Source organism: Nannospalax galili, unplaced genomic scaffold (genome assembly GCF_000622305.1).
Source record: "Nannospalax galili isolate Female #2095 unplaced genomic scaffold, S.galili_v1.0 scaffold2598, whole genome shotgun sequence".
Taxonomy (NCBI): Eukaryota; Metazoa; Chordata; class Mammalia; order Rodentia; family Spalacidae; genus Nannospalax; species Nannospalax galili.
The window spans coordinates 165980-178659 of record NW_008340639.1 but is presented as its reverse complement, the minus strand read 5'-3'; the positions used below and the strand labels follow the sequence as shown (position 1 = coordinate 178659).

At 43.0% G+C, this 12680-nt stretch overlaps 1 protein-coding gene across 1 annotated transcript; it reads left to right on the top strand.

Moving 5' to 3' along the window:
• The first annotated feature begins 2160 nt into the window (after positions 1-2160).
• LOC103736194 (patched domain-containing protein 3-like) lies at positions 2161-12184 on the top strand. The gene is given in 8 exon segments (XM_008835646.1): positions 2161-2193; positions 2959-3527; positions 3529-3728; positions 3731-4032; positions 4819-4940; positions 8411-8556; positions 10684-12033; positions 12036-12184. Coding segments are annotated over 8 exon segments (2871 nt in total).
• The last annotated feature ends 496 nt before the right edge of the window (positions 12185-12680 follow it).

Below are 12680 nucleotides of genomic sequence, written 5' to 3'. Positions count from 1 at the left end.
GATTCAATTGGCTCTACCCTTTACCCTGGCCTTCAAGTTTCCTCCTGGTGAAGCTAGACCCAGGGTTAACTCCAGTTTCAGGGTATTGGATGCCTTCTTTTCTTTGAGAGCACTGCAGGACACAGGTGCACTTACATACATGCACATGAAACACTCATACACAAAAATAAAAATAAGTAAATATCACCAGGCATGGTGGAGCACGCCTGTAGTCCCAGCACTTGGGAGGCAGAGGCAGGCAGATCTCTGTGAGTTCAAGGCCAGCCTGTTCTACATAGTGAGTTTCAGGACAGCTGGGACTACAGGAAGACCCTGTCTCAAAAAGACCAAAAAAATAAAAAGTAAATATTTTAAAAAGACTAAGGTCACAATGCTAACAAAAAAGAAAGATATTTGTATTATACTTTATGGGAGATAATTGTACTTTTATTTCAATAATACGGTTTCTGATGAAACAATTACAAAAGCTCTTTAGAAACTATTTGTCCAATGGGTTAGCAAAAATTTCAGAAATAAATCTTTTTCTCATTTTATAAAATGATGGGCTTAAAGATAAAAGGGAGTCCATTTGTTGTAGTTTAAAAGTCACAACTACAACTGGCTATTATTTGATCCCATGCATACAAGGGATAATTCAACAATTAATTAAAATAACAATTACTTAAAAAATTCTGGCCTCTTATCAATATATTACTAATGAATACCTCAGAACAAAAAGTCAATGTCTCTTCTGTTGAAAACATTTAAAAGTATACACTTACCATCCTTAACTCCAGTTCCAGGGGAATCTGAAGCCCTCTTTTGACCTCCACGACATTGCACAACACAGGTGAACTCACATACATGCAGGCAAAACACTAATACACATAAAGTAAAAATAATAAATAAAATATTTTTTAAAATTAACTAATTAAGAACTATATATAAAGACTCAGGAAGTAAATAAAACTTAGAAGGCTCAAGAAGATTTTGAAACTTAGAAGATGCACAAGACACTCCCCAGGGTAATGTCTGCCGTAACTGTGTTGGGGAAAGTAGACTGGTAAACACAACTGCTTGCAAGTTGTTCCAAGAGCTTTAAAAAAGCATCTTTCATGAGCTGTCCCCCATGCTGGGGTGGACTCTTCAGTGATACAGCTGTCCTAGAATTGCCCATGCTTCTGTACAAAAACAACAACAACAACAAAACCCTTTTAAAAACAAATCAAACTATCTCCCACCCTAAATTAGGCAGATATTATCTAATGTCTGGTCTGTTGTATTTATTCACTCTACTCTTTCTGTACTGATTTAGTTTGCTTTCACTGTCAGGTACGTTTCCCTGAGAATAAGTTTTTTTCTACAACTAAGCACAACAGGAAAGATCAATGGTTAGTTCTTGTATTGTTGGAATGGTTTTATCTCGTGTGTGTGTGTGTGTGTGTGTGTGTGTGTGTGTGTGTGTGGTGGGGACTTGCTAGGGGTTCGAACCAGTGACCCCCGGTACAGATTAGGGACGAGTAAGCATGCCATTCGCCAGCCCATGCTGCCCCCAGTACCCGGACACCCAGATGCAACGGGGGTCTAGTTAAGCAAGCAGGGACTCGTTTATTGCAGGTGTTACAGAGCTTATAAAGGCACCTGGAAATCCCCCCTTCCCTCTGAGGGTGTATCTTAAGGATGGTCACGCACTGATCATGCACGCCTCAGCAGTGCCCAAGTATTAGTCAGACTTTCAAAGCAAGCCAGGCCATGCCCCCAGTAACTTCCTTTCGGACCTATGCAAGGTGGGGCCTTTAGGTCCCCACAGAGATTAAGTCCAGGGTGTGGGGCATACTAGGCAAATGCTCCAACACCGAACTCCTCAGCTTCAATATTTTGTTGTGAGACAAGATCCTGCAGCTATGTTGCCCAGGATGGCTGAGTCAGTCACTAGAAGTGTAGTGTAGCTTTTTCCTCTCAGCCTGATGTCTGAAACCATGTAGCAAGTAGCAGCTCTGACCTACAGAAGACCTTAGTGTCTGCAGTTGGGGTGAGGAAATCAATACAACTCTAAATCTTTAGCTAGACCTGCAGGGATTAGCCTTAGCCTGATGGATCTCTTGGCAGGATCTCTTGGCCTGAGGTTCTCTTCTTGCCTGACCCTCTCCTGATATTCTAACCCCCATCTACTTATAAGCTATGGTGTGTAAGAGGTTAAAAAGTGGAATGAAGGTGAGACTTTTTGGTGGTTGCAAGTGTCCGTGAGTTGCCCATGCTCCTGTAAATAATCTTAAATGCATTAATTTGTAAAACTGGGAAGAATTTTTCTTTGGTCTGTTAGGTCCTTCCTTCATTTGGGGTGAATAAATATTTGGGGTCACACAACCACATACCACAGAAGGTGGTGGCACCTCTGGAGGTGGGGGCAACTCCAAGACAAATTCACTGAAACCTCCAAAGGGGATCACTTTCTGTGTGTGAGAGACTGATACTGTTTCACAGACATGACAAATCGCAAGGAGTTGCAACCAGTTTAGGGGAAAACTTTGTTGGATGATCTCAGTCTTTAACAGTATTATCTAGTTGCAGGATTACTGTTCGACTTTACCCAAAAAAATGAGTTACCCGATTTAAACTGCTTTTTACTTGGATTCAGAGGAAAGAACGATCTATCCCTACCCTTCCTTCCTCGACCAAGTGACCCTGATCCCCAAATTCAGCCTTCTTTGTACTGTTTTCCTTTAGAGTGGAAACTGTAAACTTTAGATTGATAACTAAGTACTGTAAACAACATTTCACCTAAGAAAAACTTATGGCATTTAAGTTTGTGAGAGAAAGATACAGTCCATGACCTCGCAGATCTGACAGTCTGCAAAGCAAACGTTAAGTCATCACTGACCTGGGGAGGCTCACCCAGAGGGGCAAAGCCTGCTCTCCGACCCAGGGCCCTGGTGCTGAGCACTAGGGGATGTTGTACGCAGACCTGGCTTGAGGCAGAGCCCTGTGACCAGGGGGAAGCGCCCTGACCCCCGGGCCTGGAGTAGCCCAATCCTAACTACCCCACCTACCCCACCCAAGGCGTTCGAACGTTGCCTCCAGCATCCGGGCACCAGAGTAGCCAACGGACCCGGGACCAGACCACTGGGTACTGGCGACCGCGGAGCTGCTTCTTCGCGCAGACCTCCAAGGTGGCGCCCCACGTCGAGGCGTGGCGGGAGGCGCCTTCCGAAGGCCTGCGCGAGGCGGGGCTGCCCGGGGATCCCAGCCAGAGTTGGGCCTGGGGCGCCGCCAGAGCGCTCGCGGCCGCTGGGCCAGGAGGGGCGGCTGCCGTGCAGCTGCCACACGAGCTGCCTGGAGGCACCGCTGTCATGCCTGCTCCAGCGCCTGGTCGGCGCGGTAGGCTCGCACCCCTGGCTGTTCCTGCTAGGGCCGTAGCTGCTGACCGCCGCGCTGGGCTCTGGCCTCATCTAGCTGCCGAAGGAGAAGGAGAACCTGGAGGAGCAGTACACGCCCGTCCGCAGCCCGGCCAAGGCAGAGCGGCGTTTCGTGCCGGGCCACTTCAGTACCATACTGCTTCTCGGCAGCCGGCACCAGCTCCGAGGCCAACTTCACATCCATCCTGGTGGTGTCGCTGCAGGACTCGCTGCTGGAGAAGATGTGCTCGGAGGTGAGCAGGCTGGACCACGCGGTGCAGGTGCTGACAGTGGTGCAGGAGAACAGGATGCGGATTGCCTACTGCGAGGCATGCGCCAAGTACCGGCGACTGTGCTGCCGCCCAAACCGATGCTGTTCTCCTGGCAGTCCCGAGCGTCGCTGGACCTAAGGAACCTCACCTTCCGCATCCACAACATGTCGGGCCACCTCATCCACCTGGCCCCCTCCTTCGCGGGAAACCTCTTGGGCGAGAAGATTGGGATGGGCCAGTGCCTGCTGGAGTCCAGCGCCTTGCGGCTCCTCTACTTCCTGAAGACTGAGGGCCCCGAGGACAGTGAGTGCAACAAGGCCTGGCTCACCCTCTTTCTAGATCATTTCGAGGACGTAAAGCAGAGCCGGGCTCTGCAGAAGGTCGAGGTACCAGGAGGTTAGGGTTTGTGGGGAGGCAGGAGACTGGAGGAGGAGGTGTCTTGTTGGACCGGGCCCTGGAGTTAGGGCTCTACTGACCTTGGAGCTTAAGCCAACCTAGACACAGAGGGATGCAAAAAGCTGGTCTCCAGCAAAGAACCCGCATCAACCCGTTTGGTGCAGAAATTGATTTTCTAATTAAGCCACCCGAATATTCTTTCTTCTGAAAGTGAGTCCTCTCTGGTACCCCGGGAGCCCCTAAAATATGCTCTGCTCAGGGGGATTAAGGACCAGAACTCTGAAGTTCTATCGCGTTGTTTAAAAAGATGGCTAGCTCTGCACCTTTTCTGGTTAGTTTCAGCAAAGGTGCCCAGCTTCCTAGGAAGCACATAGCTGTTTAGAAGCTTCGGGCCAGCAGTACCAATAGATAAAAACCTGGTTAAAGCAGAATGCCTACTGGAGGACTGTCTTTCCCAAAGTGACATTGATACAATTACAATACTAAAAGATTTCTTTTAACGCCACGATTTCCACACTTCTCAGTGAAGGCAGGGTTTCACAGCTGTGTGTTTAAACGTTAGAGTTTGCACCAGATCTTTGGCAAAAGGTTGAGAAATGACTGAAGTTTGCATTTTGAAGAAGGATGGAAGGCACAATGTGGATTCAGTGGGAAGAGGCGAATCTTCCACTTTTTTTTAAACCACAAGTCTACCAACAAAATAAAGTGCTGCTGTAGTGTTGGTAACTCTTAGACTGTGGAATCAATATTCATTTCCTAGCATGTTTTTGTTGCAGGTGGTCTACTTTATATCCCTTTCCAGACAGCTGGAATTCGAGGCAACGTCCAAGACTGTGATCCCACTGTTCCACTTGGCCTATGTTCTAATCATACTTTCTGTGGTTATATCATGCTTCAGGTAAAGCTTTCACTAATTTTTTATTTCTTACATTGTAAAAACTGTTGTGGGGCTGGAGAGATGCCTCAGTGGTTAAAAACATTTGCTGCTCTTGCAGAGGACCTGGGTTCCATTCCCAGCACCCACGTGGCTGCTAAACACTGTCTGGACTTCGGTTCTAGGGAATCTGATGATCTCTTCTGGTCTCTGCAGGCACTGCATGCACATTGTGTACATAGATGCAGGCAAAACACTCATATGCATAAAATTTTTTAAAATTTAAACTTTATTGTGATAAAACATGTAATAAACTATTCCATCTTAACAGTTTTAAATGTAGAATTCAGTGGCATTATTTCTACCTTGTCAAGAAACCATCACAACTACTGGTTCCCAAATTTCCCCACCACTACTGACAGATAACTCTGTGGCCATTATGTAGTTACCTCCCTAGACCCTCTCCCCCAGTACCAAACATTAGTCTACTTTTTATGTCTGAATTTGTCTCTTCTAGAGTGTTTTCCTTTCTGTTCTTTATAAGTTACTCAGTCTACGGTATTTCGTTTTAGGAAGCAGAACAGGCTAAGACACTCCTGTCAGCTTTGGTTTACTCTCTTCTGGTTTTATAAGATTTTAAGTCATTTTAGTTTTTCTCTTGTAGTGTACATGTCTATAGTCAGAAATGTGCCATGTCACTTCATTCCACAAGTTATGATATTGTATTTTCTGGTGTTCTGATAAAATACCATGGCCAAAAGCAACCTAAGGAAGAATGGGTTTATTTTGGCTTATGGTTTCAGAAGGATAGAGTTCATCATGGTGGGAAAGTCATGCATTCTAGTGTATTTCTCCATTGCTGTAACAAAACACTCTGACCAATACCAACCAACTTGGAGAGGAAAGGGTTTACTTGGCTTACTTCTCCTGAGTCACACAGTTCATCAAGGAGCCCAAGGTAGGAACTCAGGGCAGGAACCTGGAGGCAGGATCTGGAGCACAGACCATAGAAGAGTGCTGCTTACTGGCTTGCTCCCTTGGTCCATGCTCAACCTGTTTTCTTATAAAATATAGAACAACCTGCCCAGGGGTGGCACCACCTACAGCGGGTTGGGTTCTCCCACATCACTCAAAAATCAAGAAAATACCCCAAAGGCATGGCCACAGGCCAGTCTAATGGAAACAATTCCCCAGTTGAGGCTCCCTCTACCCATTTGTGTCAAGTTGACAACTAAAGCTATCCAGCACAGTATGGCATGGCAGCAGGAAGAGGAAGGTGGCTGCTCACATTTCATCCATACCCAGGAAACAAAATAGGAAGTGGGGCAAGACTCTAAACCCTCAAAGCCCACCCCTAGTGACATACTTCCTCCAGCAAGGCTCCACTTTGTAAAGGTTCCATAATTTCCCCCAAACAATATCAGCAACTGAGGACCAAGTGTTCAAATATATGAGCTTATGGAGGCGCTTCAATTCATTCAAGCTGCCATATTCCAGCCCTGGTCCCCACTGGCTCATGACCATTTCATGATGCAAAATGCATTTAGTTCAAATTCAAAAGTGCTCATAGTTTTTATTTTTTGGGACAGGGTCTCCCTATAGCCACAGCTGGATGGGAACTCACTATGTAGACCAGGCTGGCCTTGGTCTCAGATATCTGCTTGTCTCTGTCTCCTGTGTACTGGAACTAAAACCATGCACCACAACACCCCACCTGAGTCTTTGTAAGTCTTTAATAGTCTGAACACTATTCAAAAATCAGCTTCTTCTGAAACACAAGGCAATCTCTTAAACTGTGACACCCCTCCCTGTAAAATCATTACATACTTCCAACGTAAAGTGGTACAGCTTACATATTACCATTCCAAGCAATGAGGAAAGACTGGAACAAAGCAGAAAAAAACCCAGCAGAGCACATGAAATCCTGCAGCTCTGTGTCTAGGATCTGGACCTTCAGTTACAAAGGGCTCAGATGGCTCTGCCCCTCCACCCTTGCTGCCTGCCACACCTCTCTTGGGCTAATCTCATGCTCTTTGAACAGCTCTTCATGGAAGAGCTCTCATGGCTTTGGCAACCCCAACATCCTGGGACCTGCTCTTGACTGCAACATGAAGCGTCCCTGTGCGTTCTTCCTCTCCAGGCTGCACGTTTTCATTTCTTTCTGCCCTTCCTTGTTGCTCTTTTTCACTGTAGATCTGCACTAGTGTAATAAGCAGTTTGCTTTGGCTTACAGTTCTAGAAGAAGGGGGTCCTTCAGAGTGGGGAAGGTGGCAGGATCAGGAAACTGGCCAATAATAGTTCACCCACACACAGGAAGCCAAGAGAAACAAGAAGTGGTGTCAGTTTATAAAGCCTCAAAGCCTGCCCCCACTGACATACTTCCTCTAACAGGGTTCCACCTCCTAACAGTCCCATAACCTCCTTAAACAACACTACCAATGGGGACCAAGTGTTCAAATATACTGGGGGGAAGTATTTTCCATTCAAGCCAATGTGGATATGTTGTGTGTTCATTCTGTTCACTGTATTCTTTCTAATCTTTTGTAGTTTCCTCTTTGAATAATAGTGTGTTGTTTAATTTTTGAATATTTGTTAATTTTTCAGTTTTCTATTGATTTGTAGTTTATTCTGCTCTTGGTTAAAAAGATACTTCATATAATTTCACATTTTTAAAATATTTGTTTAGATGCCTTTTCAAACCTAGCATGTATCTATCCTGGCGAAAGTTACACGTGTATGTGAATAACAGGGTCTAATATGTTTATTGTTCTTTACTTTTCCATAACTGGAAACCTGGGCCTCAGTATAGTGAGGTTGGGAGAAGTGACACCTTTAAGGTCACTGGAGGTGCTCCCTCAGAAGCCAAGGATATAGTTCCCTTGAGACCTCCATTACTTCCCATGATAGTGAGTTGTTACAAAAACAGCAAGCCTGGCTGCTGGATCTACCAATTTTCCTATTCTGCCTTATGTGGTCCCTCTCTCCACATGCTTCCCACCACAGTGGTACCTACTGTGTTATGATACAGTTGGGGGGGGGTCTTACAAAGATACTGAATCATGCTCTTGGACCTCTAGAACTGTGAACTGAGAAAATATTTTTTCTTTTCATAAAATGTCCAGCCTCCGGTATTTTGCTACAAGCAACAGAAGATGGACCAGGTAGAGTTAACTGCTTGCAGTGATTTTAGTAGATCTCTATTCTGAAATGCTACTCAGTGGAATGGTATTTGGACAGTTGGCCAAGAATTGTGCAGGACGCTTTAGAGATTCCCAACTTAGTTGTCCCTTTTATTTTTTGTCAGTTGGTATGGGATGGTACCTGTGAGTTGAAGGTCTAGAGCAGACAAATGTGAAAATTATCAGCCCAGAGCTTTCTGCCTAGACATCTGTCAATTTCAATATGGACATCATCATTTTAAAGACGTCATCTGCTTTAAATTTGCAGGTTGAACTGTAAAGACTTTAAAGACGTCATCTGCTTTAAATTTGCAGGTTGAACTGTATAAGAAACAAAATGTGTGTTGCGGTCTTTGGCGTATTTGCCTTGGTCCTGTCAGTGGTGAGTGGCTTTGGCCTGATGGTGCACATTGGGGTGCCATTTGTGATCATAGTTGCAAATTCACCATTTCTTATCCTTGGTGAGTAAAGCAGAATAGGAGGCTTCGTGCTGTGTCTGTGAGAATGAATTACAGAAGTCACTGGAAATAGAAGAAACATCTTGTATCAAATTAAATTAAAAATAAGTTTTCTTTGCACATTAATTAGTACCAGAAAGATTGACAATTTGGGATGTTGGTGCAAATGAGCACCCCACACTTTACTGCAGGAAAAATGTAAATTGGTGTGCCTCCCCCACCCAGTTTGCAACAAATCAAATGAATTAAAAAGAATGGAGAACCATCGACCAGCAATTTCCCTTCTAGGAATTTGATCTGATAATTGTAATTGATTAAAAGTAAGACAAATAGGTTTATTTAGGGTATTTTAGAATAAGAAAATATTGGAACCCTATCCCATATGAATGTGGTATTTATCAAATAAAACATTAAAATATTGGAATCATATTCAGTCTTTTTAAAAAGATAGAAATATGATTATATTAAATGAAAATTTCTGGTTGTAAAGCAAGACCGTTGTGACAGATAATTATGTGGGTATATTTACACAGAGCAAATTCTAGATGGATGGTCTTATAACACATTCAAGATTATCCTTGAAGGGAAGGGTATAGCTGCTTTTCATGCTTCTGCTACTTTAAAATTTTATTTTACGTAGGCACAAGAAAATAAAGATTGCCATATCTATATTAGAAACTAAGCATTTTGGAGGAAATCATCTTGGGTTTCCTGGAAGAGACAGTAGATGGGTTTGCATTGTTTGTCAGTTTAACTGGGCTCTCCATGGTACACCCTCTTATATAAGCTCAGCCATGGTGCCCCCACAGTCATTAAAAAACTATAGTTAAAAAGGATATAACTGATCTACTGTGAGGCACTTTTGTATACTCTGTATATACAGGAGTATGTGTGTGCATAAGTATATGTGATTCCAGCAACTTAAGAACTGTGAGGACAATTTCTGAACAAGTTTCTATACATAGTACCATGAGTGTTTAAACACCTGAGAGATGTCAGTGCATTCCACTGGCACCAGTGCCTTTGGTTATTTCTTCTATACAGCTGGGAGCAGCTGGTGGCCATGGGGTACCACCATGCTGTCTCTGACAGACCTCCCTAGCTTTGACAAATTTTGGATCTTTCTACCTCAATCATGTCCATAAATATCTGAACTACAGGCCAGCCTGTGATTCCCAGTTTTCTACCAACCTTAACTTATATTCTGTGAAGACAAAATTGAAGTTAATATCAGCATTTCAGTCTCAAGACCCGATCCTATGTAAACATACACAGAAACTAACGCACACAAAAGTGCAAGCAGTCTGAACTGCGGGTGAACTTCAGAGGGAGACAGAACTGATTGGCAGCAGGCTCAGACTGACTGTCCTTTCCGGTCCCGTTCTTCACTGTCCTCTTTTGTTCTCCTGTATTGGCGATGTCACAGCTCTTCAACGTTCTTCTGCTTCAAAGCAATCACGAAATGTCATTGTGAAAAGAAGCCAATTAGCTAGTAGGCATTAGTATGCAAAGGATTCTTAAGATTCACTCTTTCACACATTTCTGATCTCAGGCACAGTGAGACCATGCCTCTACAGCATGCAAGGTATTAAAGAGAGACCAGGAGGAAAACCAGATGTGTGCAGGTGTCCATGTCTGGGCAGGTGTCTACAAACTGTGAGATACAATTCAAATGGTACCATTTAGATGGCCTTATGTTATCTGTAGACACACTTGCCAACTTTATATTTCAAGCAGCAGAATGTTTGATGGGTGTGTTTGTGTATTAGTGTGAAATTGCTTATAGAACCAAAACTATATTACTGATGGTGCCTTAAGTGGCATCTGCAGACTGGGTGTCGTCAATTTTTCACAAAGACACCCTGGGTGAACACTAGAAAGAGAGTCCTCTATGCTGTGCACAAATAGTGTAAGCGTCTAGAAAACTGAGACTAGAGAGGAAGGCATGACAATTTCTGTTGTGAATTCAGAGATAGTATTACAAGGAAGACTGTTTAAGCAGAGACTGCAAGACAGGTGAGGCTTTGAGATAGAAAACAGTCAATATAACTGCTGATATATATATATATCAATATATATCAATATATATATCAATATATATATATTGGAGATCCTGCTGTTCTGTTACAGGTGTTGGGGTTGATGACATGTTTATCATGATTTCTGCCTGGAAGAAGACCGGCCTTAAGGACAGTGTAAGAGAACGAATCTCCAGTTCTTATTTCAGGGTGGCAGTGTCCATTACAATCACCACCACCACCAGCGTCCTGGCCTTCTACACAGGAATCACCAGCTCCTTCGGGTCCGTACAGTACTTCTGCATCTACACAGGAGCAACCCTAATCTTTTGTTATTTTTATAGTATCACCTGTTTTGGAGCAATTATGGCCCTGGATGGTAAATGAGAATTTGCCTGTCTCCGCTGGTTAGAAAATCCTGACCAGAAGTTTTCCTCATTAAAAAAGACCTGCTGTCTCCCATTCTGCTGTTCTCCAGATGAAAATGGAGAAGATGAACATCCAATGAATTTGTTCTTCAGAGACTGTTTTGGTCCATTTCTCACAACTACCAAAGCCAAGTTTTCGGTAGTGCTGATATACATTTTTTACATCATAAGCAGTATATGTGGGTGTTTCCAAGTGCAGGAAGGGTTAGACCTTCGTAATCTAGCAAATGATGATTCCTACATCACACCATATTTTAATGTCGAGGAAGATTACTTCTCAGATTATGGCCCAAGGGTTGTGGTTATTGTTACTGAAAGCATCAACTACTGGGACAAAGATGTAAGACAGACCCTGAACAAATGTATGGTAAAATTTGAAGAAAATGAATATGTAGATAAAAATCTCACAGATGTTTGGTTGGAAGCATATGTTCAGTTTATGAAAAATACTGGAAATGATCCAAATAATAAGAATGCTTTTATGACTAATATTGGTGGCTTTTTAAGACTTTATCCTGTTTTCACATATGATATTAATATTTCAACATCAAATGAAATCTCTTCTTCCCGGTTCTTCATCCAGACTATAGGGGTTTCCTCTTCCAGCAGTAAGAAGAAAATGCTGCTGCAGTTACGGGGCATCGCTGAAAACTGCGATGTCCCCCTGATGGTGTACAACCCAGCCTTCATCTATTTTGATCAGCTTGCTGCAGTCATCAAGAACACTGTGCGGAACGTGATAATTGCAACCACAGCTATGTTCATTGTCTCCTTGTTGTTAATCCCTCATCCGGTGTGTTCCTTGTGGGTCACTTTTGCTATTGCTTCTGTGATTGTGGGGGTGACAGGTTTCATGGTATTCTGGAATGTCAACCTTGACTCCATATCCATGATTAATCTTCTCATTTGTATCGGATTTTCTTTTGATTTTTCTGCATACTTCTCCTATGCATTTGTTTCCAGTTCTGAGACCTCGGTAAACAAAAAGTGCATCGAGGCATTATACATGCTAGGCTACCCAGTGTTGCAAAGTGCCATTCAACAATAATAGGCATGTGTGTTTTATCTGCAGCTAAAGCATACATATTCAGAACGTTTTTTAAGATTATGTTTCTTGTTATGATTTTGGGGGCTGCTCATGGCCTAATTTTTATTCCAGCATTCGTAACCTTTTTTAAAAAGTAAGTTTGAACATCCAGTAACAAAGAATTCTAACCAGTTATAGAATTCCCAATGGTCCCAATCCAGTCTGATCACAAAATGCACTATAAAGACTAGTCAGTAGAAAAGAGAGAAGTGAAAGTACCGAGGTTGTTGGGGAAGGAGAACCAGGGGTAGGCAGGGAGGGAAGGGAGGGTAATGTGGGCTGTGAGAAAATACATTACACACATGTATGAAAAGGTCTCAATGAAAACCATTAGTTTCTCAAGTTGATATACACTAACAGGATATAAATTACTGATATATAATTGAAATGAAAGGATTAAAACAGTCAATCTATTTTAAAGACATGTTTCCTTGACCTGGAAAACCCATATTGTTATTCAACATATTTTATGAAAAATTAGTCTTATATTAAAATATTGTTACTGAATTAAGAAAAGTGTTCTTTTTTATCCTAGTTTCTACAATCAATATATGGTATAACAGTCCACTCATTTTTCTTTTTATTTCATCCTTA